Source organism: Heptranchias perlo, chromosome 6 (genome assembly GCF_035084215.1).
Source record: "Heptranchias perlo isolate sHepPer1 chromosome 6, sHepPer1.hap1, whole genome shotgun sequence".
NCBI classification, from domain to species: domain Eukaryota; kingdom Metazoa; phylum Chordata; class Chondrichthyes; order Hexanchiformes; family Hexanchidae; genus Heptranchias; species Heptranchias perlo.
Window position 1 is genome coordinate 54,163,656 of NC_090330.1, and position 26,798 is coordinate 54,190,453.

At 43.8% G+C, this 26,798-nt stretch overlaps 1 protein-coding gene across 1 annotated transcript in view; it reads right to left on the minus strand.

The window, feature by feature from the left end:
• LOC137323001 (ras-related protein Rab-38-like) overlaps window positions 1-22,823 on the minus strand; it is a 56,802-nt gene extending 33,979 nt beyond the window's left edge. Inside the window, exon 1 of the mRNA XM_067986327.1 lies at window positions 22,457-22,823. Within this exon, the coding sequence (XP_067842428.1) occupies window positions 22,457-22,658 (202 nt within the window). The 5' untranslated portion in view covers window positions 22,659-22,823. The remainder of the gene's footprint in view (window positions 1-22,456) is intronic.
• Between the last annotated feature and the right edge of the window lie 3,975 nt (window positions 22,824-26,798).

Below are 26,798 nucleotides of genomic sequence, written 5' to 3' on the forward strand. Positions count from 1 at the left end.
AAGAGTTTTAATTCTGATTCAAAATATTAAAACAGGATATAAAAATAGGATTTATGGTTTTATTTACATATATGGAAGGAACAATGAGGCGAGGTGTTATAAACAAAACGGTACCATTTTAAAGGGTGCAGGAACAGAGAGACCTGAGGGTGCACATACACAAATCTTTAAAGGTGACAGGATAAATTGACAAGGCTGTTACAAAAGCATACGGGTTCCTTGGTATTATAAAAACAGATTGTAAGAGCTTCTACAGGTATGTAAAAAGGAAGAGAGTAGCAAAAGTGAATGTGGGTCCCTTAGAGGCTGAGACAGGAGACATTATAATGAGGAATAAGGAAATGGCAGCGAAATTAAACAAATATTTTGTATCTGTCTTCACAGTAGAAGACACAAAAAACATACCAGAAATAGTGGGGAACCAAGGGGCTAAGGAGAGTGAGGAACTTAAAGTAATTAATATTGGTAAAGATAAAGTACTAGAGAAATTAATGGGACTAAAAGCCGACAAATCCCCTGGACCTGACGGCCTACATCCTAGGGTTCTAAAAGAGGTGGCTGCAGAGATAGTGGATGCATTGGTTGTGATCTTCCAAAATTCCCGAGATTCTAGAGTGGTCCCAATGGATTGGAAGGTAGCAAATGTAACACCGCTATTCAAGAAAGGAGGGAGATAGAAAACAGGGAACTACAGGTCGGTTAGCCTGATATCAATCATCAGGAAAATGCTGGAATCCATTATTAGGGAAGTGGTAACAGGGCACTTAGAAAATCATAACATGATTGGGCAGAGTCAGCATGATTTTATGAAAGGGAAATCGTGTTTGACAAATCTATTAGAGTTTTTTGAGGATGTAAACTAGCAGGGTAGATAAAAGGGGAACCAGTGGATGTAGTATATTTGGATTTTCAAAAGGCATTCGATAAGGTGCCACATAAAAGGTTGTTACACAAGATAAGGGCTCATGGGGTTGGGTTAATATATTACCATGGTGCAGCGTCCAATGACCAATGTAACAACTTCCATCAAAGGTCTGACTGCTGCCATCATGGCCTTGGATGCTACTGTTGAAAGGGGCTTCCAGGGCATCATAGCAGTCCAGCAATCTGTTCATCAACAGATCACGAGGATTGCTGAGGCACTGCCCCGGGAGAGTGGCAGTGGCTCCAAGGATGACAACATTCCTGCCTCTACCCCTGCCTCTCCGCCAGTGCCCTTGCTGTTGCCTGTTGCCAGCCCGCCCAGACTGCTGCAGCCCAGGCCGAGATGGTACAGTCTGAAACCGGGCCCTCTAGGCCCAAAGCTGCTCGAGGTCGTCTTCCAAGGCCATTCGGAATTGAAGGTCAGCAGCCTTCCACCACCCATGCTCCAGCTGCTGGGGAAGTACCTCGTAGGAGCACTAGGATAGGTATAGACACACGAAAGACAGGCACTAAGAGAATGCACAAGGGTGAATAGTCTCATTTTGTTTGCATAATTTCATGTTAATTTATAAATGTGGATTTAAATTTGCATTTGGTGGTGGTTTTTTATTTGTGTGAGCTGAGGGAGGAACCAATGTGTAATCATAAGTAGGACGATTTGATGATCATGTGAGAGAGGAAAGGTAAGAAATGTGGGACTGTAGGTGAATGAGGAGGTGTTGTTGAGGTTACTGGTATCGCTCATTAATAATCTGATAATGCAGAGCCCTGGCAAATAAGGCCTGCCTACGCTTTAGCCTCCCTTCCTCTTCCTCCACTTTCTGTTATACTTTCTCCTCTTCCTCCTTCTCCTCCTCCTCCTCTTGCTCATGCACCTCAGGTTCTCACCTGATAGGCAGTGGCAAGGGTTGTTCCTTCATAATGGCCAGGAAGTGCAGCACGCAGCACACAACAACAAATCTTGATAACCACTTAGCTGAATACTGCAGGGCTCCTCCAGAGCGGTCCAGGCAGCGGAAACGTTCTCTATGATGTTCCTTGTGGCAGTATGGCTCTCATTATAGACCTGCTGTGCCCGCGTGCGTGGGTTCCTGAATGAAGTCATGAGCTATGTCATGAGGGGATAATCCTTATCGCCCAGTAGCCAGCTTTTTACTTACCGTGCTGGTTGAAATATAGGTGGAACAGAGGACTGCCACAGAATGAACGAATCATGACTGCTGCCAGGATAGCGGGCATTCATCTGCATGATGCAGTGCATGTGGTCGCACACCAGCTGCACATTGAGGGAATGGAATCCCTTTCTGTTCATGAGTATGCCTGAGTTCAGATGAGGAGCATGCAAGGCAATGTGCATGCAGTCAATGGCACCCTACACCATGGAAAAGCCTGCAATCCATGCAAAACCTGGTGCTCACTCCTTCTGCTTGTCTCTGGCAAGAGGGAATGAGATGAATGTGTTTCTCATTGTATAGAGAGCCTCAGTGGCCTCCCTTATACTGCAGTGCGCTGCAAATTGTGAAATGTTGCTTATACCTCCAGCAGCAGCCTGAAAGGAGCCAGAGGCATAAAAATTAAGAGCCACGGTCACCTTGACAGCCGCAGGCAATGCTGTCCTTGCCCTGCTTTGAGGCTGCAGCAGTTGACAAATTTCAGTCACAACCTCTTTTGTGCACCGAAGACGTCGCTGAAGTTGAGGTAAAAGAATTACTTCCCGCAGACCCACCGTGGATATGGCTTCCTGCTGAGTGCCCTACTCCTCCTCCTCCTCCTCCCTCTTCTAGCAACTTGTCCTGCTCTGCATGGCCTCTCTTCATTTTCTCAATCATGTTCAATTCCCAGAGGAAGCCCTACCAGGCCACCCATGTCTGGAAGCAACTTCTTTCAGCACAATATTTTAAATGCCACTAAAAGTACTGCAAAGCCAGCCATACTGCTCCCTGTAGAGTATTCAAATTTAGACAAGTATAGGAAAACTCCAAAAACACATACCGTTGCACCAGCAGTCAGAAGAAATAATCCAGCAACTAACCTGTAAGTACTTCATGATCTCTTTAAATAGCACTGGTGGTGGGAGGGGGGGTCCTTCATGCTGTTTAGCATCGTGTTGAGCTGTGTGAGATTAAGACACGGCGTTGGCTGGAGTGTGGAGTTCCAAAATGTCAGCATTGGCTTCAAATCAGTGTTGTAAACTGATTCACGTCATAATCTCCCTACTCTGCATGCTACTGGCGGTTGTTAGATGCGCACGCCCAAACGCCTTTACAAAAATGGCACCCTGCATGCTTCCCATTGGAAGTGTGCGCATCTTGGACTCCATTTTCAGGACTTAGGTGTCCACGTAGTGCCCAAAAAACGCCCTCAATGCAGTTTTCTCCAATGAAAATATATTGTACTGTCCAAGTCTCTCTTTATCACTTTGAACTCAAAAGTCCCCAAATTGTTTGTCACTCTTTTCTGAATCCTCCCAATCTATCAGTGTCCTTCTGAAGGTAGGATGCACATAATATTCCAAACATGGCCCCACTATTAAACAATGTAAGGTTAATGTAATTTATCATCAATCATAGAATTTTACAGCACAAGAGGAGGCCATTCTGCCCACCCACCTGTGCTGGCTCTCCGAAACAGCCACTTCTGGGACATTGCCCTTTTCCCATACCCTTTTAAAATTTTTCTTTTTCAAATATTTGTCCATTCCTTTATAAAAGCTATTATGGATTCTGCTTCCACCACCATTTCTAGTCGAGCATTCTCTGTCTTAATTTTTCCTAAGGTGCCCCTTCATTCTTTTGGTGATGATCTGGTTATTGACTCACCAACTAATGGAAATAAATCCCTATTTATCTCATCAAAATCCGACATAAATTTGAACACCTCTATCAAATCTCTCTTAACCTTCCCTGTTCAAGTGAAAAGAGGCCCAATTTCTCTAGTTTCTCCTTATAACTAACAACAACAACAACTTGCATTTATATAACGCCTTTAACGTATTAAAATGCCCCAAGGTTCTTCACAGGAGCGTTATCAAATAAAATTTCACACCGAGCCACATGAGGCGATATTAGCTCAAAAGCTTGGTCAAAGAGGTAGGTTTTAAGGAGCGTCTTAAAAGAGGAGAGAGAGGTAGAGAGGCGGAGAGGTTTAGGGAGGGACTGCCAGAGCTTAGGGCCTAGGCAGCTGAAGGCAATGCCGCCAATGGTGGAGCGATTAAAATCGAGGATGCGCAAGAGGCAAGAATTGGAGGAGCACAGAGATCTCGAAGGGTTGTAGGGCTGGAGGAGGTTACAGAGATAGGGAGGGGCGAGGCCATGGAGTGATTTGAAAACAAGGATGAGAATTTTAAAATCAAGATGTTCCCGGACCGGGAGCCAATGTAGGTCAGTGAGCACAGGGGTGATGAGAGAACGGGACTTGGTGCGAGTTAGGATATGGGCAGTAGAGCTTTGGATGAGCTCAAGTTTATGGAGGGTGGAAGATGGGAGGCCAGCCAGGAGAACATTGGAATAGTCCAGTCTGGAGGTAACAAAGTCATGGATGAGGGTTTCAGCAGCAGATGAGCTGAGACAGGGGCAGAGACAGGTGATGTTACGGAGATGGAAGTAGGCGGTCTTAGTCATGGAGTGGATATGTGGTTGGAAGCTCATCTCAGGGTCAGATAGGATGCCAAGGTTGCGAAGGGTCTGGTTCAGCCTCAGACAGTGGCCAGGGAAAGGGATGGAGTCAGTGGCTAGGGAATGCAGTTTGCAGCGAGGACCGAAGATAATGGCTTCCGTCTTCCCAATATTTAGTTGGAGGAAATTTTTGCTCATCCAGTACTGGATGTCGGAAAAGCAATGTGACAAATAAGAGACAGTGGAGGGGTCGAAGGAGATGGTGGTGAGGTAGAGCTGGGTGTCATCAGCGTACATATGGAATCTGACTTTGTGTTTTCGGATGATGTCGCCGAGGAGCAGCATGTAGGTGAGAAATAGGAGGGGGCCAAGGATAGATTCTTGGGGGACTCCAGAGGTAACAGTGCGGGAGCGAGAAGAGAAGCCATTGCAGGTGATTCTCTGGCTATGACCGGATAGAAAAGAATGGAACCAGGCGAGGGCAGTCCCACCCAGCTGGACAACGGAAGAAAGGCGATGGAGGAGGATGGTGTGGTCAACTGTGTCAAAGGCGCAGACAGGTCGAGAAGGATGAGGAGGGATAGTTTACCACGGTCACAGTCACGCAGGGCGTCATTTGTGACTTTGATAAGGGCCGTTTCAGTACTGTGGCAGGGGTGGAAATCTGATTGGAGGGATTCAAACATGGAGTTGTGAGAAAGATGGGCACAGATTTGGGAGGTGACGATACGTTCAAGAACCTTGGAGAGGAAAGGGAGGTTGGAGATGGGGCGGTAGTTTGCAAAGTCTGAGGGGTCAAGGATGGGTTTTTTGAGAATGCATGTGATGATGGCAGATTTGAAGGAGAGGGGGACAGTATCTAAGGAGAGAGAACCATTAACAATATCAGCTAACATGGAGGCCAGGAAGGGAAGTTGAGTAGTCAGCAGTTTAGTGGGATAGGGTCGAGGGAGCAGGAGGTGGGTCTCATGGTGAGATTGGAGAGGGCATGAGAGGAGATAGGAGAGAAACTAGAGAAAGATGTAAGTTCAGGGCTGGTGCTGGGGCGAACCGTAGAGGAAGGTTGGCTTGATGGGCTAAAGGAAGGGAGGGAAATGGCAGAGGCAGCTGAATGGATGGCCACAATCTAATGAGTAAGGTCTCTCCTCCTTGGTATTGTCTTAGTGACTCTCTTCTGTAATCTCTCCACAGCCTTGCCACCCTTCTTAAAGTAGGGCATCCAAAACTGAACATAACAGGAATGATTCTGCAGTTGGGCACTCCCAGCAGGGAGGAACAGCCACAGGAAGCATTGATTGGGAAATCTCAGAACCACACTGCCTGATTTTCTATCCATTCATTTAAATGGCCAAAAAGTCAAGCACTGTAGGCTTGCAATTTCCCAACCAGCATTCCCTGTGAGCACAGTTTTGTGCTAGGAACCCCAACCACTGACTCAGCCCTGATATAGGAACATAGGAACAGGAGTAGGCCATTCAGCCCCTCGTGCCTGCTCCGCCATTTGATAAGATCATGACTGATCTGTGATCTAACTCCATATACCTGCCTTTGGCCCATATCCCTTAATACCTTTGGTTGCCAAAAAGCTGTCTATATCAGATTTAAATTTAGCAATTGAGCTAGTATCAATTGCCGTTTGTGGAAGAGAGTTCCAAACTTCTACAACCCTTTGTGTGTAGAAATGTTTTCTAATCTCGCTCCTGAAAGGTCTGGCTCTAATTTTTAGACTGTGCCCCCTACTCCTAAAATCCCCAACCAGCGGAAACAGTTTCTCTCTATCCACCCTATCTGTTCCCCTTAATATCTTATAAACTTCGATCAGATCACCCCTTAACCTTCGAAACTCCAGAGAATACAACCCCAATTTGTGTAATCTCTCCTCGTAACTTAACTCTTGAAGTCCGGGTATCATTCTAGTAAACCTACGCTGCACTCCCTCCAAGGCCAATATGTTCTTCCAAAGGTGCGGTGCCCAGAACTGCTCACAGTACTCCAGGTGCGGTCTAACCAGGGTTTTGTATAGCTGCAACATAACTTCTGCCCCCTTGTACTCCAGTCCTCTAGATATAAAGGCCAGCATTCTTCCATTTGCCTTCTTGATTATTTTCTGCACCTGTTCATGACACTTCAATGATCTATGTACCTGAACCCCTAAGTCCCTTTGGACAGCCACTGTTTTTAACTTTTTACCATTTAGAAAGTACCCTGTTCTATCCTTTTTTGATCCAAAGTGGATGACCTCACATTTGTCTACATTGAATTCTATTTGCCACAGTTTTGCCCATTCACCTAATCTATCAATATCGCTTTGTAATTTTATGTTTTCATCGACAATGCTTACAATGCCACCAATCTTTGTGTCATTGGCAAACTTAGATATGAGACTTTCTATGCCTTCATCTAAGTCGTTAATAAATATTGTAAATAATTGAGGCCCCAAGATAGATCCCTGCGGGACTCCACTAGTCACATCCTGCCAATGTGAGTACCTTCCCATTATCCCTACTCTCTGTCGCCTTTCACTCAGCCAACTTCCTAACCAAGTCCATACTTTTCCCTCGATTCCATGGGCTTCTATCTTAGCTAAGTCTCTTATGTGGGACCTTCTGGAAGTCCATATAAATAACATCCGTTGACATTCCCCGTCCACTACTTTAGTCACCTCTTCAAATAGATATTCTAAATAGATCTAACCAATGATTCTATAGGTTTAGTTTTACTACTTTGCTTTTGTACTTCATGTCCCTGTTTATGAACCTCCTCCCGATATCCCCACCATTCACAGAAGCCAGTCTTCAGCCAATTCGATTCACTCCATGTGATATCAAGAAACGGCTGAGTGCACTGGATACAGCAAAGGCTATGGGCCCCAACAACATCCCGGCTGTAGATTTGAAGACTTGTGCTCCAGAACTAGCCTCGCCTCTAGCCAAGCTGTTCCAGTACAGCTACAACACTGGCTTCTACCCGACAATGTGGAACATTGCCCAGGTATGTCCTGTCCACCAAAAGCAGGACAAATCCAATCCAGCCAATTGCCACCCCATCAGTCTACTCTCAGCAAGTCATCAGCAAAGGTGATGGAAGGTGTCATTGACAGTGCTATCAAGCGGCACTTACCAATAACGTGCTCACCGATGCTCAGTTTGGGTTCCGCCAGGACCACTCGGCTCCAGAACTCATTACAGCCTTGGCCAAACAAAAGAGCTGAATTCCAGAGGTGAGGTGAGAGTAACTGCCCTTGGCATCAAGGCAGTATTTGACCGAGTGTAGCACCAAGGAGCCCCAGTAAAATTGAAGTCAATGGGATCAGGGGGAAAACTCTCCAGTGGCTGGAGTCATACCTAGCACAAAGGAAGGTGGTAGTGGTTGTTGGAGGCCAATTATCTCAGCCCCAGGACATTGCTGCAGGAGTTCCTCAGCGCAGGGTCCTAAGCCCAACCATCTTCAGCTGCTTCATCAATGACCTTCTCTACATCATAAGGTCAGAAATGGGGATGTTCGCTGATGATTGCACAGTGTTCAGTTGCATTCGCAACCCCTCAGATAATGAAGCAGTCCGTGCCCACATGCAGCAAGACCTGGACAACATCCAGGCTTGGGCTGATAAGTGGCAAGTAACATTCGCACCAGACAAGTGCCAGGCAATGACCATCTCCAACAAAAGAGAGTCTAACCACCTCCCCTTGACATTCAAACAAATACTGTGGCTACAAGAGCAGGTCAATGATGGCAGAGTCCAGCACGTGAGTGCAAAAGACAAGACTGAAGCGTTTGCAACCATCTTCAGCCAGAAGTGCCGAGTAGATGATCCATCTCGGCCTCCTCCCGATATCCCCACCATCACAGAAGCCAGTCTTCAGCCAATTCGATTCACTCCACGTGATATCAAGAAACGGCTGAATGCACTGTATACAACAAAGGCTATGGGCCCTGACAACATCCCGGCTATAGTGCTGAAGATTTGTGCTCCAGAACTAGCCGCGCCTCTAGCCAAACTGTTCCAGTACAGCTACAACACTGGCATCTACCCGACAATGTGGAAAATTGCCCAGGTATGTCCTATCCACAAAAAGCAGGACAAATCCAATCCGGCCAATTACCGCCCCATCAGTCTACACTCAATCATCAGCAAAGTGATGGAAGGTGTCGTCGACAGTGCTATCAAGCGGCACTTACTCACCAATAACCTGCTCACCGATGCTCAGTTTGGGTTCTGCCAGGACCACTCGACTCCAGACCTCATTTCAGCCTTGGTTCAAACAGCCTTGGTGAGAGTGACTGCCCTTGACATCAAGGCAGCATTTGATCGAGTGTGGTACCAAGGAGCCCTAGTAAATGTATCACCTTTCTCCACATTAAATTATATCCAACAGCCAAGTGCTCCTTTCTATGTCCTAGTGAAATTGCTTATAGTCCTTCTCATAGTTAACCACTTAACCTGTTTTTTGTGGTCTACAAATGATATTGTGCTCCCAGCTCCTTTATATAGATTGAGGAATAATGATCCCAACACTGACCCTCAGGGACCCCACTGTTTACATCCATCCAGTATGTATACCATCCATTAATCACTACTCTCTGTTTTCTGTTCTTTACCCAACTTCCTACTTATTCCTTTAATAACCTGTGTCTTCATTTTATCACCAAGTCACTTGTGCAACACATAATCAAACAGCACTGGGTCTAGTTTTGAAGGTACACTCAAACCTGGCAAATGAAAAGTAAAACTATATCATTATGATTGGACTTAAATGCTAAGTTATGAAGAATAATTCACGGAATTTAACTTGGTTTCATCTACGGACATGATCCAGGTTTTTACAATGCTGAGAGGAATGGATATTGGCTATTTAATTTAAACTCTTATAATAGGAATAAAGGACAGTAATATAAAAATTAACATGCTGCAAGGAATATTAGACAAAGGGTTATGTTTCCAAACTACCTGAATTTTTACTAACTTACCATACCATCATACAGACTGCTAAACTTGGTGTTAAGTTTTGATTTGGTGATACTTATGCTGGTTTGCAGTTTGTAACATTGGTTTAACAAGTCTTTTACACTTCAGGCAGGAAAACATCAATTTAACCAATTACTTTGGGTGGGGTGAGCCCAAGTAATTTTAGTTCCTGAATAGTGGGAATCTGGAGTTATAAATTACACTTGAATCAGGAATAAACCGTTGGGAAAGGTGCTGGGCAGAAGGAAGCACGCACGTCTCTTTCACTAACAGCAATGGCCATTGCTCAGTTCAGTGAGGAACACAATAAAAGGGCAGTACTAGGGCATACAAGGAGAGCATGCTGGAAGAGATCTTTGCCTAGGGAGAGACAAATCCACTTACTGTTGAATTAAAGGTAATACATTGCTGAACACAATCACAAAGAGTATGTGCCTAACATGTCTATATGTCTTTTTTCCATTTGAATCCTTGTATTTCTCACTTAATGCCCCACTTCACCTGACTGCTGGTGCTCTCCTGATAATAGCAGTAACATTGAATAAAGATGCTTCATCCAATTGGGGAATTACATTTTGGGATTGAAGATTGGTGGATGGTTCAGCATCACTCTCTGAAATTGATGAATCATGGCATCAAATGTCTTGGACATGCACCAAGAAAGGTTTAACTTTTTTCTATTTGATCTTGGGAAATGGGCAATGTTGCTATGGTTACATTTATTGCCCATACCTAGTCACCTTGAGAAGGTGATGGTGAGCCTTCTCCTTGAACTGCTGAAATACTTGTGCTGATGGTGCTCCCAAAATGGTATTAGGCAGGGAATTTCAAGATATTAGCCCAGCGATGATCAAGAAATGACATTATATGTCCAAGTCAGGGTGGTGTGTGACTTGGAGGGGAACTTAGAGGTGAAGGCATTGCCATGACATTGCTGCCTTTAGAGGTTTCAGGAGAGGGAGGTGCTAGCGAAGTAACCTGGTGAGTTGATGCAGTGCATCCTGTAGATCAGACATACTGCAGCCACAGTACACTGGTGATGGAAGAGTTGTATATTGAGTCCAATGACAGGGACGTTGATCAAGCGAACTGCTCTGTCCTAGATGATGTTGAGCTTCTTGAGTTTTGTTGCAGCTGCACCTATTCAAATGCCTGGTGAAAATCCAATCACACTCCAGATCTAAGCCTTGTAGATGGTGGAGAAGCTTTGAGGTGTCTGGCAGTGAGCCATTTGTCATAGAGTACTCAGTCTCTGCCCTGCTGTTGTAACCCATTGTTGATATGACTAGTCCAATTCAGTTTCTGGTCACTGGTGACCCCCAAGATGTTAATGGTGAGGGGGCCGACAATGGTGTAGCAGTTGGCTAGTCTCTTTCTTGTTTGAGATAGTCATTACCTGCCACTTATGTGGAGTGAATGTTACCTGACATTTGTCAGCCCAAGCCTGGATGTTATCCAGGTCCTGTTTCAGGCTGCCATGGGCTACTTCATTACCGGAGCTGAGGATTGTGGAATCATCAGCAAAAAGTCCCCTTTCTGACCTTATGATGGAGGGAAAGTCATTGGTTAAGCAGCTGAACATAGTTGGGCCAAGGACGCTGTCCTGTGGAACTCCTGCAGCTATGTTCTGGGACTGCAATGATTAACCTCTGACAATCACAATTATTTTTCTTAATGTTAGGTATGACTCCAGCCACCGGAGTATTTTCCCTTTGACCCCATTTGACCTAAGTTTTGCTAAGGCTCCTTGGTGTGAAACTCGTTCAAATGCTGGCTTTAAATCAAGAGCAGTTTCTCTCACCTCTCTGGATCAAGGCTGTGATGAGGTCTTGAGCTGAGTGATTCTGTCAGGCCCTCGGCTTAGTGTTGGTGAACAAGTTATTGGTGAGTAGATGTTGCTTAATGTCACTATTGATGACTCCTTCCATCACTTGACTGATGACTTGGAAGAAGCCAATTGAAATTGGCTGGGTTAGATTTTTTGTGCATGGGATATATCTGGGCAATCTTCTCAATTGTCAGGTAGATACCAGTGTCATAGCTGTACTGGAACAGCTTGGCTAAGAGAGCAGCTACCTGTGGTGCACAGATTTTCAGCACTACAGCTTAAGGGACGCTTCTGCAGAATAGCGACAATGATGCTCAGGTTCCTGTCTTTTTTTTTATTCGTTCACGGGATGTGGGCGTCGCTGGCAAGGCTGGCATTTATTGCCCATCCCTAATTGCCCTCGAGAAGGTGGTGGTGAGCCGCCTTCTTGAACCGCTGCAGTCCGTGTGGTGACGGTTCTCCCACAGTGCTGTTAGGAAGGGAGTTCCAGGATTTTGACCCAGCGACAATGAAGGAACGGCGATATATTTCCAAGTCGGGATGGTGTGTGACTTGGAGGGGAACGTGCAGGTGGTGTTGTTCCCATGCGCCTGCTGCCCTTGTCCTTCTAGGTGGTAGAGGTCGCGGGTTTGGGAGGTGCTGTCGAAGAAGCCTTGGTGAGTTGCTGCAGTGCATCCTGTGGATGGTGCACACTGCAGCCACAGTGCGCCGGTGGTGAAGGGAGTGAATGTTTAGGGTGGTGGATGGGGTGCCAATCAAGCGGGCTGCTTTATCTTGGATGGTGTCGAGCTTCTTGAGTGTTGTTGGAGCTGCACTCATCCAGGCAAGTGGAGAGTATTCCATCACACTCCTGACTTGTGCCTTGTCGATGGTGGAAAGGCTTTGGGGAGTCAGGAGGTGAGTCACTCGCCGCAGAATACCCAGCCTCTGACCTGCTCTCATAGCCACAGTATTTATATGGCTGGTCCAGTTAAGTTTCTGGTCAATGGTGACCCCCAGGATGTTGATGGTGGGGGATTCGGCGATGGTAATGCCGTTGAATGTCAAGGGGAGGTGGTTAGACTCTCTCTTGTTGGAGATGGTCATTGCCTGGCACTTATCTGGCGCGAATGTTACTTGCCACTTATGAGCCCAAGCCTGGATGTTGTCCAGGTCTTGCTGCATGCAGGCTCGGACTGCTTCATTATCGGAGGGGTTGCGAATGGAACTGAACACTGTGCAGTCATCAGCGAACATCCCCATTTCTGACCTTATGATGGAGGGAAGGTCATTGATGAAGCAGCTGAAGATGGTTGGGCCTAGGACACTGCCCTGAGGAACTCCTGCAGCAATGCCCTGGGGCTGAGATGATTGGCCTCCAACAACCACTACCATCTTCCTTTGTGCTAGGTATGACTCCAGCCACTGGAGAGTTTTCCCCCTGAGACCCAATATCATGTTTGTGATGTGCCAATCCTTCATCTGTAGTAGTATCTAGCCAGCAATCTGACTGAGGAAAAACTGTTGCTCATCCATGAGCTCAGCAAACCTTTTACTAATAGTAAACTATTCCAAGATCTAGCAAGCTCTGACCACAAACTGTTTGCCTGAGTCTTTGTAGGATCCAGAAGCAGACAACCTGACAAAAAGTCCTCTTAAAGAAAGATTATCAATTTGCTTTGGGAGGCAAATAGGCCCAAAGAGACACATGTCATTTCACATCGCGGTGTCATCATCACTAAGATGAACAATCATGATTTTGCAATGCAATATTATGGCCTGAATTTGCTGAAAACTTGCGCCATGGTATTGACACATCTACGGCATATGCCATTATTATGATGCAGAAATTCCAGGAACTTATGGTATGAGTGGCTTATGCCATTACATAAACCATGCCATAATTTGCTGGGAATTTTGCACTGCTCCAAAGAGACTCTCGCTGAAAAAGATGAACAACTAATTATCATAGCCCCGCTCCACCATTAAAATCAATGGTGAGACTGAGTTTGCTGAGTTCATGCCACTGTGATCCCCACAGCCTGTCAGACCATTACAGAATGGTGCTGGGAGGGCTCAGTTTGCGTGGTATAATGATAGGTAGAGGAAAAATCATGGGCCGGAAATTGCTTTAAAAAGAACGGTGAGCTCAACAGCGCTTACTGTTAGTGGCCAAATGAAAGAGTAAGTTCCGTCGTTCGATCTGCGCAAACGTGGAAATCTGCGAAACTTGCTCTACCTGGTTTGCCGGCGATCTGACAGGATCACTTTAAAGGGATATCACCGTCTGCAATCAACAGAATCAACGGACCAGCGCCAACTTGCTGCAGGTTGCTGCAACCTGATTGGTCAAAGGGAGAGATCGGTCCTCTCACTTCTTCCATAGGTCCTAGCTTCCCTGGAGTTAATGCTGGGCTCTTCTCAGCTTTCTATTAGAGGAAGTGCCCGCAGTGAAGACCGCGGTAAGCTAGTGGGTGAGAATAAATCTATAGAGTGGCCAGCACTGTTCGTTCACCACATGCATGGAGCAATTTATGGGCCCATGATTATTTTGGTTTTGAAATGCAGAGTACTGACGATGTAAATAAACCTATATTTGAATTAACTAGGTAAAAATATAAGTCCATACTTTGTGATCCATTGAATTGTATTAAAGAAACGCCTCGTGTTCGAAACAGATCATTTAGGATATCCACATGTATAAGCTATAACGGGTAGGAGTAACATCACTTTTAAAGGTCTAATTACTATCAGCAGCCCAGTAAAATACTCAACGCCTTCTATTTAAGTTCATAACCATTTCATTGTGTTGCGTTTTATTTACACCATTCCCTCCCACTTTTATGGATATATCGGCCATAACACACTGCACTTCGAAAACCTGTCCGTAGCAGTAAGGAAGTGGCTGATTAGGTGAATCTGGTTTAAACCTATGGTAAAGAACAGCGAGACTGTGCTTGTCTGTGTGTGACTGGAGCAGCTCAGCTCCATTAAGTTTCTGCCAATTTCAAGCAGAGATCCCATCCACACAGCACTCTGAATAGTCAAAACATCTAATGAACATTCCCATTGGAAAATTGCCAGAGACGATCCGCAAATTTTCATCGGCCAGTTTGATTGTCAATTGTGTGCATACAGATGTGTTCCGCCCCTTAGGGATGTTTGATATTATTTTCACGTTATTTACTCTTTATACACTATTCAGTGACTTGTCAGTTGCATTGATTTATATTGTTACATTTCACTTGTTTTAAATGAAGCAACCGCCACCTGTCTATACTGATGAAACGTCTAAAGAATGCAAGATTATTTTGTAGAAAATTCCGGGCAATTGAATTTAAATAGTAATCCAATGCATACTTTATCAGGTAATTTGTCGTTTTATTAAATTCTAAGTAGAATAGCTACTACGTGTTAGTTAACTGCTACACAAAGCATTTCCTTTTACTACAGTACTTTAAGGTGAAATGTTTCGGGAGAGAATACTTATTGAGCCAGAATTTGCTACCAAAATAATGGCAAGTTTAATGCTCACGCCGTTATTAACACATAAATCATACAGCAACTTGTGGCAAGGAAGAGATACCCCATGAATTGTGAATCATCAGTGAGGTTGCTGAAATATTTGTGTCGCTCCGCCATCAGCCTCGCCAAAACGGCAGCTCACCCTCAACCTCCCCATGCGTTTCAAGAAATTGCTGCGTTTGCGCATTAATTGCCAATTAAACTCGCCACAGAAAGTTAGGGTTGGTACCTAACAACGTAAGTAACTTTTTAGTGATGAGATTTATGTTCCTGCATTGCCGTTCAACCTCTCCGACCCAGAAAGGGAACATTTGAAACTGTGGAGTCTCATTACTTACAGGTAGTAAATTGTTAGAGATTTTTAAACTTTAAAATTTTAAATTTTTTCTTACTTTTCCTTTCTGTCTCTTTTTCTCTCTCAATTAATCCAATCTTTCCTCCCCTCTCTTTATTTCACTTCCTGCACCTGATTTGACTCTAATTCACCCTATTTCCTTCTCCGTCATTCCTCTGTTTCTTTCTCAATTCTTAAATCTAATTGGTTAAGGAGATACACTGTTGGTCACATTGTTCACCAAGATCCCATGTGCCCCGTTGCTCTCAATGTGCCATTATCAGCTTCCACTTCCAGCAACTTGTAGTGCAAATCATTTTAGAGTTGAAGGGGAGGGGAAAAATCTAACTAACGGGCATACCGCGAGATGTGCCGTTTCAGCAAAATCTGGGCCAATGCCTTTGCCCTTTCCCATTGCTGTAGAGGTATCAATTGGCTGTGCCGCTTCTGAGTCTATGCTCACTGTGGTACGTTCTAACTATTTTTCTAGCAAATTGTTGGATGAACTTGCCACTGGAGGGGCACAATGACCTAACTTATGGTATTCATCACCAATATTGCTATTGCAGTGAATTCCGGTCTTATGTTTTCCAACGTGACGTACAGCATGGTGTCTGCGTATTGACAAACACAGAGGTAACAGTGATTTTCTTACCGGCAGTGCATACATGCATACAACTTCAGTTTTTAAAATGCCAAGTGAATTTGACATACATTTTTCAATACATAGGCCTGACAAAGCCCAAACCTTATTAATTAACTTCTCACAATAAATATACTGACTGTGATTTTTAGACTTCATCAGGAAGCAAGGTGACAAATAGGATGATTATGGGAAAACTAAGCCCTAAAACTGGCTCTTAAATGAAGCAGATCATCTTTGATTTGTACATCAACATGCCCATACATGCTGATAGTGCATGTAATAACAATATCCATTATGTAATCATACTGTTGGCTGTCTTCACATAGCTAGAAGAACCCGGTGATCTGAACGGCACAGACAAATCCCACCACAGCGCCAACTGTCACAACCCTCATTTGAACCAAATACCAGCACAGATGCACACACTTGGGTTAGAATATCATAATGGTATTGAGGAGGAAATAAATACACTGAACACATGCACCACATGCACTGAAATAACAAAATAAAATTTGATGTGAGCCTTTCATTTTGCCAAAAAGAAAGTGTCAGTTGTACAAAATAAAAAATAAAAGTCTGACTCCTCGATGTCCCCCTTGGTTGCACAGAAGGTCCATGTGGCAATAAAGCTGAAGGCAATGGGATGGAAAATGGAAGATGGCTGACTGTCCTTACAAGCCTTTGTAAATTAAGTGCCACACCAGAGTCACACCCTCCACTGGTGACTTCAGTAACTTTGTGCACTTTCATTCAACTGTACAGTGAATAAATCTCAAGGGAATAACTGAGTGGAGATTTCACAAATTGAGTTTAGTGATTGGGACCCGGATGTCCTTATTGACAGTGTATTTCTGATCCTTGATGCACTTTTTAGATCAATGACCATCTTGAGGATCCAATTACCTGGCAAGAAACTTCTGACATGGTGAGTTCAGATGTATGATCATGGAGACTTTGGAGAAGGTCTGTGAAATGTTCCATATGGTGAATCAGCCTGTCTTATTAATTCACACTGCTCTTATGTTTTAAGGACAAACTTGTGTGGAAGAACAGGGAAAGGAGGAACATGTGGTTTACAATACCATGAAAAGTCTTCAAACTGCACATGAACTTAGAATAGTGGAGTTCATAGGCACAGAAGTACTGGAAGACAACCATCCTCAGGGGGTTGGAATGCTAAAAGGCCACCTGTTATGTGTCATATTACAGATATATTCTATATCATATACTACATCTTACATCAACATCTCCATACACTTAGATTGTGTGCGAGTGTTTCACAGATTGTGCCCGAAAACACCAACAGGCAAATAGAGTGTGTATGCGCTATTAATGCCCCACTTGCTCTTTTCACAGATTGTGGAAAACTAAGTGATCTACAGTGATCCTTGAAACAATACCATTTACCAGTTCACCAAGTGACATCACCTATATCTGTACTAAGCAGCAGCTTACGAACATGCACCTCACATCCATTATTTACTAATGTGGATGAAGGACCACAGGGTGAGGCATAGATGACGGTACCAGAAGAGGTGGGTATGGTGAACAAAGCAGTTCTGGGGAGAGGTCCAGTGTGCTGGATGCCTTTCGTGAATAGGGTACTCATCTTAGTGTGTCTGCTTTCCAACAGATGAAGTTACAAAATATGGAATGTGCTGGGAAGGCACTTAATTCTGTGCCCACAGCAGTACAAGAGATGGAAGAATGGTTTTCTGCTATTGACCAAGGAATAATGGCAGTTGCAAGTGCAGTATTCACCTCAGTAATGCAGCTCATAGGTGCAGTTAGAATATCTCTCATGAGTGCTTACACTGCCGTGGATGTTTTGGGCCCAAGGTCTAAAAAGCACCATAGGCCGACTTAGGTGCATTCAGATAAAAAAACTTATAACCATCAAGAAGCAATTCAACAGCTTTACAGAAGCACACTATTCTACACTGCAACGTATTCTTTAACTTGCTTATAACGGTACCCCAGTAAGGAGTCAACACCATCAGGTAAGGATGGGAGTGAAGAAAATTGGTAAGAAAAATAATTAATATTCATTCATTCTAATACCACGTATTTGGAACTAAGTAGCTGAGGCAAATGACAAAGGCTACAAAGAAACAGTCATAACTAACTTGTATGTTAAGAGCAGTTTCTCATTAATTAAATTACCTCATCTCAGTGGGCCTGCTTTCTACCGAGGATGTGCTGAGAAGTCACTTAAGTTCATCCCCACAGCAGGCAATAGTTGTCTGCTATTGACCAGGGAACAAGAATTACTATCAATATATCATTATTTATACTGTATACCATTGGAACTCTAAAAAGACAATAAGATAAAATTTAAATACTGTAAATTTTCATTGAGTAATTTACTTTACATAACCAGGCAGTAGATGTTACTTCACGCGCAAGAAGTGCTGTTATATTTTTAGTCCATCCGTTCATTGTGTTCTGTCCTAGGGCAGATCCTAACCCAAGTCTCTCACAAAAGATTCTTGGGCCACTTATTAGGGAAGAGTAACTGAGGTGGCTTTCCATTGCCTTCCTCATGGTTTTTATCTTCGGAGTACCTTCTCCTGAGTGGGCTACAACCAAGGCTAAAAAGTCCCATCATTTATGATGGGGCAGGAGGGACCTGCACCCATAGGATGCAAGTACCCCTACTGGATGCCAATCTAGTCATTCAGAGCCAGCGCTCCAGTCTCCGCTCGTTGGGGCCTGAAACCAGTCCTTCTGACTCAGAGGTGTGAACACTACCACTGAGCTAGTGTCACTCCATCCAGACACGAGTACCTCTCTGGATGTCAACCTAGTATTTAGAGACCATATTCTGGTCTCCACTCTCTGGGGCTGTCTGGAGTGGGGCTCGAAACCTTCACATACTCACTCTGAGGTGAGAATGCAACAAGTAAGTCAAAGGCTAACTCCACAATTTTAGTACAAGAAAGTAATAATGGTGTAGATTTTCATTTGCCCACTTCCATCAGGCAGGTGGTGGGTGATGTGAGCCCACCGCCGAATGGCTGCCTTGAGAGGCCTGATCAATTTTCATGGTCAGGACTCATTTCCATATCATTGGTGAGTTGCTTGTGTATTTCAAGCAGCTCACTGATCAGGGAGCTGAAAGTCCAGCAGTTCCAGTGTGGAGCCCAGCCAGTGTGGAGCCAAGTCAGTGTGGAGCCCAGCCAGTGTGGAGCCAAGTTAGTGTGGTGCCAAGTCAATGTGGGCCCCAGCCAGTGGGAGCCCAGTCAGTGTGGAGCCAAGTCAGTGTGGAGCCCAGCCAGTGTGAAGCCCAGCCAGTGTGAAGCCCAGCCAGTGTGGAGCCCAGCCAGTGTGGAGCCAAGTCAGTGTGGAGCCAAGTCAGTGTGGAGCCCAGCCAGTGTGGAGCCCAGCCAGTGTGGAGCCAAGTTAGTGTGGTGCCAAGTCAATGTGGGCCCCAGCCAGTGGGAGCCCAGCCAGTGTGGAGCCAAGTCAGTGTGGAGCCCAGCCAGTGTGGAGCCCAGCCAGTGCAAGGGGGTTGGTGATTCCAGAGAAGGGCTACGGAGGGTTGAGCATTGCATGGGTCAATTTTTGTGAGGTCAGGAGAAATTGCTTTATAAATTTAAATTACCTGCTTTTGAGCAACCTGCAAAGGTCCCTTTAAGCACCACTGGTTAGGCCACTCAATGCCAAGTAACAATATACAGTCTGTCATCTCCTCAAAGCAATCCAATAAATACATCAGGCATGATGTCCCACTCCTAAAACCATGCTGAGACTCGGATTAGCTCATGCCCCTCATGGCAAGTTCTGTGCTCCAATTTCTGTTGCGCTCCCACTCCATTCACCCCCAAAAGCAGGGACAAAAATCAGCCCCCGTTGCGTTTTGCAGTGAAATAACAGGAATTGGCATAGAATAGAATATTTTGCAGCTTTTAGAGCATTTATTATCAAAATTTAAAATGGAACAGAATATAAAAGTTTTCTAAAATAGTCTCCACTCTAATGGAGACTAATAGTCTCGATGGATCTATATTTTTCATTACATCAGCTTCACAACATCCAGAGTAAAAAATTCCACAGATAAAAAGAATGCTGTAAATCTAAAAAAAACAGAAAATGCTAGGAATACATAATAACAGGTCAAGCAACAACTGAAAGTCAAAAACAGATTAGCGTTCTGGGTGGGCCATTTATGAGAAATAAAAAAATTTCCATTCATTCAATGGATGTTGTATGAATCAATGTGCTTTAGAAATGGTGAAAGACATTTGGGGGGAGAAATTTGTTTAGGCCCATTTTTGGGCCCGAAACGGTTGGCATGCTCGCTGTGCACGCCAGAAGCTGAAGGCCTGAGGCTCATCTGAAACTGGGCCTCATCTGAATTCCAGAGAGCTGCAGGAGCCTATTGAGCCTCCTGAGGCAGCTTGCTGATTTCCTCTGAACCAATTTGGGCCAGCTGCAATGCTGGCAGCGGCCCTCAGTACGTCCTGGGGAAGAGGGAGATGAATGGGAGGGGGGGGTGAACGTGGGCTGGTGGCACCTGCAATAGTGCTGTGGAGCTAGGGGGAGAACTCCTGCTCCTCCTGGCTCCACATTAAGGTAAGTTAAATAGAAACAACTTACATTTATGTTGGGTGTTTCCAACTGTCCCTTTAAAGACCATTGGTTAGGCTGCAGAAGGAACATGCTTAGTTTCTGACCAATTTCAGAGGAGAGTCCTTAAACAGGTCTTAGACCTATCATTAGCATATTCAAGGTCCCTAATGCCTCTTTACGCAGGAATGCTTGAATATCGCCTAAGCCAATATGGCATTGGACATATTTCAGGCACCTTTGGGGCCCTGCAAAATTGTGGGCTATAATTTGCTGTGGCAGGGCATTTAACGGTGTCTGCCATTAGTTAGACTTGCCCTTGCACATTTAGGTATTTACATTATTTGTGTGGTAAGTTGCTGAAAGTGCGAGCTGATAACGTGGTAGTGAGGGAAACAGGGCATCTGGGACCTGAGTGAACAGGGCAAGCAATGTGTATCTCTTTAACCAATGAGATTTAAGGATTGTGAAATTAACAGCACAAGGACTAAGAAGGAAATGTAAATTAGAGTGGGTGAATTCAATGTCAAATCAGGTACAGAAAGAGAAATAAAGGGAGGGAAAGAAAGATTGGATTAAGAGAGAGAGAAAAAAGAGACAGAAAGGAAAAATCTCCAACAATTAAAACCCGAAGGAATGAGACTCCACACTTGTAATCGTTATATTTTACAGCCAGAAAGGTTGACTGACAGTAATTAACACTTATCATGTTGTTAAAAGGGTACTTAGATTGAAATGGATAAGACTTTCTGTGGCGAGTTTAATTTGTATCTGCCTCGCAAATACAGCAACTTCACGTCGTTCAATGCATTTCAATGGTGAGGCAGACTGATGCCATTTTCGCGAGGCCAACAGCAGAGTGGCGCATCTCGGACAGCAACTCTTGGATATTGGCATTAAACCGCTCATCTGCCTTCTCTGATGTTGCAGTAGGATTTGAAAATAAATAACGGCGAGTGCCATTAGCCTCACCATTATTTTGACAGCAAATTATGGCCTTGTATCAGTCCAAGAAGCAGGTAAAACTAGTTTCACTTTCACCCCAGTGGGTGCTCAAATGGTTAAAGCTCTCCTGCCCCTCGGGAAAACATTCAAACCGCACACTTCAGCAATTTAAAATATTTGGATAGCAGAGTGAGATGAAATTACCACGACTTTAAACCATTTCCTCAAATTCTGGAAATGTATGAAGAATTACATTTCAGCATTACAGCAAAAAATAATCACATTTCTCCAAATTAATCTATTTGTAATTAGAAGTGTACATAATTCAGCCAAAGTAACTATGAAAGACGGACTCCAGATCTGGATCTTATGATACAACAACACATGACTTGCCGGCAGGGTAACTGCACCCTTCTCCAGTACAAGACAACCAACAGTGATTATAAAATTATTAATATGAGAGTAACTATTGCGTCTGCTTTACATAATAGAACATGTAACAAAAAAAGGCTTCGAAAACGTCATTTCACAATGTTGGTGGAACTCAAGTATCCCTCATACACTAGACTAAAATATGAATCTTGGAACCTAAATGATTACTTTACATGAGTCTTCTCTAAATTCAGATCTGCAGAATGACTACCTGTCAATAATTTCAATGAGGTGTTCAGATGACCTCACGTTGCTTATTGTCCTAATCTTAAAAGCACAGTAAGATTATTGTTCCCGTGTATCCATTATTATCTACAATATAAACTGCAGAGTTGGTGGGCCAGTTTTATTTAATTTATTGCGCTCTTTTTTCCCGGAAGGATGGGTGTCACTACGGGTATGTCTTCAAACACTTTAAACGTTTAATGAATGCAGTGTTCACTTATAAAGGGGCAATATACAGTCGATTAACCGGAAATTTCTGTCTATATATAAATGTAGGTAAAGCAATAATACTAATTATAAAATTGCCTGATACTACTTTACGTATTAAAATTCAGAAGTTGTTTTATCAGCTGCAAAAACATTGTGGGGGTTTACACAGTGCAATATATTGCTTCTTAGCAAACTTTTGCTCGCTCTCGTTTCTTTACTGGAAAATGTAGTGGGTTTAGAAAGACTGACAACATCTTACCCGCTATGTCCCATAACTGCAGTCGAACCACAGTATCCGAGTCCCAATTGAGAACTTTGAGAGCGAAATCCACGCCTATCGTAGCTCGGTAATGTTGGGAAAAGTTTTGATGCACATAACGTTTGATAATACTGGTCTTTCCTACCCCCAGGTCACCGATGACTAAGATTTTATAAAGATGCTCGGTCTGGCTTTTCTGCATTTTCGAAGTTGCTGGCTCATAGCCCGTCCTGTACTGTCCTTTAAGCGAGACTACCAGCCGCGTCTGTGAGAAGTAACGCCCCTCGCCCCGACTGACAGTGGACAGGGGGCTGCTCTGTCAATGTGTCAATGCGCGCAATCCCACTGCCGCCCCTCACACTGTGGATAGCCCCGGCCGCATCAGTCTCAGCTCAGATATGTAACTGTGCTGAGAATGTGATAAAAGTGCAGCTCCCTGGTGGTTAGAACTGATTTTATTGCAGTTGGGTCTTTTCCCATTTCAAGTTTATTTCAAGTTTTAAAGAGGGAATAGCATAGGTTCATTCTTAAGCATCCTTTATTTGTTAGCAAACCACAAAAAATGGAATAAAGGACTGTGGGCAGAGAGGCTTAGTGGTAAAGCACTTACTGAGCCTTTTTGAGTAGCTATGGTGGACAATGCAGATTATAATACTGTGAAAGGAGTGATTCTTACTGCTCCTGGTGTTACACCAGAAACACAGGGGTAGATTTTATCTATTGGGCGGTTGACCAATGGACCATGCTGGCGGTAGGCCCAGTCCATTTTGACAGCCATGCTTTATGACCATGCTGCTGGCAGGGTGTGGGTGCCAAATGGTGCAATAATCGGCAGCCCGGAGGCCGATCTGGCCAGCAACAAGGTAGGTAGTTGGGGGTGGTGTGTGCTAACAATGAAGGGTGAAGCCCGGGGCTGCAGTATCCCACATTATTCTTGTAGAGCCCACAGGGGCACTCCTGTTCCTCCTAGCCCCACAAAAATAATTTTAGCACTTACTTTTTCGGGTCTCTTCTGCTGTACTGCCAGGTTTTACTGAGCAGAGGGTATGCTCTGCCCAGAAGGCCATTAAAATTGTACCGGGGGCCCTATGTACGTCATAGGATCCCGATTTCCATAGATTAATAAGGCTCCTGAATGATTCATCCTACTCTCTCTAAGTTGTGGTCTTGACTACTTAAGTATACTAAGAACACTGTGAGACCTGTTGTCTGCTTTGAGCACGCATGATTCTTAGTAATAACTCTTTCTGTTTCCTAGAGATCAACCGGGCAGCTAAGTTTTTCATTTTCAGGGCATCTTTTATGATAGTTTTTACAGGGGTTCCGTATTTGGCACAGTTGCTGGGAGCATATTGAGCTTCTCAAGATGTGTGACAGCCTCAGCTAGGTTGCGATCAGATAACCAGATACCTATTAAATTCCAGCCCTGAAGCATACTACATCACATTCACTGCACACATAAGGTTAAATTGCGGTTGATTAGAGGCGCAGTCCTGTCTATGGAAACTGCCTTTTGCGGCAACTATTGGTAAAGATTGTTGCTGGAGGGTCAAAATCATAACATATTTGTTGGATGTGCTCTGCACTTCACTAATGAGGTGCAGATTACAGCCATCTTTAATTCCATTGTAGAAAGTAATTATTTCGGTGCTGCACCTTTATATCCTTGTCACCTTTTTTTTGATGTGGAGATGCCGGTGATGGACTGGGGTGGACAAATGTAAGGAATCTTACAACACCAGGTTATAGTCCAACAGTTTTATTTGAAAATCACAAGCTTTTGGAGATTATCTCCGAAAGCTTGTGATTTTCAAATAAAACTGTTGGACTATAACCTGGTGTTGTAAGATTCCTTACCTTTTTTTTGATCATGAACTTACTGCAGTCTTTGGTCCCCGCCATAAACTCCGCTCCCTAGCCATTAACTTCGCCCCTCTCCCTGATCACTGTCTGAGGCTGAACCAGACCGTTCGCAACCTTGGCATCCTATTTGACCCTGAGATGAGCTTCTGACCATATATGCTCTCCATCACCAAGACTGCCGACATCCCCCTCCGTAACATCGCCTGTCTCGGCCCCTGTCTCAGCTCATTTGCTGCTGAAACCTTCATCCTTGCCATTATTACCTCTAGATTCGACTATTCCAATGCTGTCCTGGCCGGCCTCCCACCTTGTACCCTCTGTAAACTTGAGCAGATCCAAAACCCTGCTGCCCGTATCCTAACTCACACCAAGTCCAGTTCACCCATCACCCCCCATATTGGCTCCCAGTCTGGCAAAGCCTCGATTTTAAAATTCTCATCCTTATTTTCAAATCCTTCCATGGCCTCGCCCCTCCCTATCTCTGTAACTTCCTCCACCCTACAACCCTCAAAGATCTCTGCACTCCTCCAATTCTGACCTCTTGCTCATTCTCGATTTTAATCACTCCATTATTGGTGGCCGTGCCTCCAGCTGCCTAGGCTCTAAGCTCTGGAATTCCCTCCCTAAATGTCTCCATTTCTCTACCTCTCTCTCCTTCTTTAAGATGCTTCTTAAAACCTACCTCTTTGACCAAACTTTGGTCACCTGTCCTAATGTCTCCTTATGTAGCTCGGTGTCAAATTTTGTTTGATAACGCTCCTGTGAAGCGCCCTGGGACGTTTCACTACTTTAAAGACACTATATAAGTGCAAATTGTTGTTGTTGCAGTGCTCTGTATCCCTCATTATTTGAAGTTATATGTATTTATTGGGCAACTTTTCCCCACTCAGTTTGATGTATACTACAGGCACATGTGACATTTTAAGACAAGAATTATCTCTCTCCTTTAAAGAACGTAGGAACAGGAGTAGGCCATTCAGCTCCTCAAGCCTGTTCTACCATTCAATTAGATCATGGCTGATCTGTATCTTAACTCTATCTACCTGCCTTGGTTCTGTAACCCTTAATAGCCTAGCCTAACAAAAATCTATCAATCTCTGTTTTGATATTTTCAATTGATCTAGCCTCAGCAGCTTTTTGGGGGAGATAGTTCTAGATTTCCACTACCCTTTGCGCGAAGAAGTGCTTTCTGACATCACGCCTGAATGGCCTAGCTCTAATTTTAAGGCTATGCCCCCTTGTTGTGGGCTCTCCCACCAGAGGAAATAGTTTCTCTCTATCTACCCTATCAAATCCTTTAATCATCTTAAACACTTCAATTAGATTACCCCCTAATCTTCTATATTCAAGTCGTCTTTCACTAAAATATAAAGCAACTGTGGATTTTTCCTTAGAACGATTTTGCACATCATTATCCTTCCATTACTGCCAGCAGAAATTAAGTCTGAGGTTTTAACAAAGGTCAAATGGCTCTTTCCTGGTTCTTAAATTGTTCAGTTTACATGATTAAATTTACGTTCTGCTGAATGGCTTAAATTGATGCTGACTCTAAATTAATAAGCAAAAAGTATAGATGCTATACTAAAGCTTCAACAGCAAATGTAGGCAAATTTCCTTAAGTACAGCCCAAAATATCCTTAATGACGAAAAGTAGGACAATCCTATCTGTCATTATTATTCAACCATGCTTTTTTTTTCTCAACTGGTTGTTGAGTGTGTGGGCCCCTGATTTGTGAAATAAGTTGCTACCTAATGCAGTAATTACTAACTGTAATATTCTTAAAAAAGAAAGTGAACAGATATCTGTTGCAGGATATTGTAGAGGATTACCAGACCTCAATATTGGAGAAGTTGGCGATGAGTGGGAACTACGATTCTGAGTTGCAGAGATTTGGGAGTTGGGGCTCTCAGTAACACTCATTCATTAGAATGGCCATGACAAATGGGTTGAGAGGACTTTTCTCATTCCATAAATTCTGCTGTTGGTGGAAAGTGTAGATGAGGCAGAGCCAGGATTTTTTAGAACTGGGATAGCGATTCACATCAGAAGGATTGGCAAATTTATTAAATGCATCCAATGAGTGCATGGTTTCTTTTACTTTTACTCTCAGATAGAAGGATCTAAGCCCAAACAAGTTGTAAATTGCATACGTCATTTAAAACAAAAGGCAGTACAATTGTGAATGTTAAATTGGAGAGTTATTGTTTCTCCCTAGCAATTGGTATTGAAATTGCCTTGACTTTGCAAGTAATGTAGCAATGTACTGAGAAAAAGGGAGCTGGATAATTGTAAAAAATGTGGCTAGCTTCATGTTACATGGTTAATTTACATACCACAATTTGATCATTGTTTATTTTTTAAGAAGACATTGGCCCAGAAATTACTGTTGGTGCTATAATTTAGCACTATATTAACTTAGCCTGGGTTTAGCTAAATTAGTTAGTAATAGTATAGCTAAGTAGCACAAAACATAGAAAC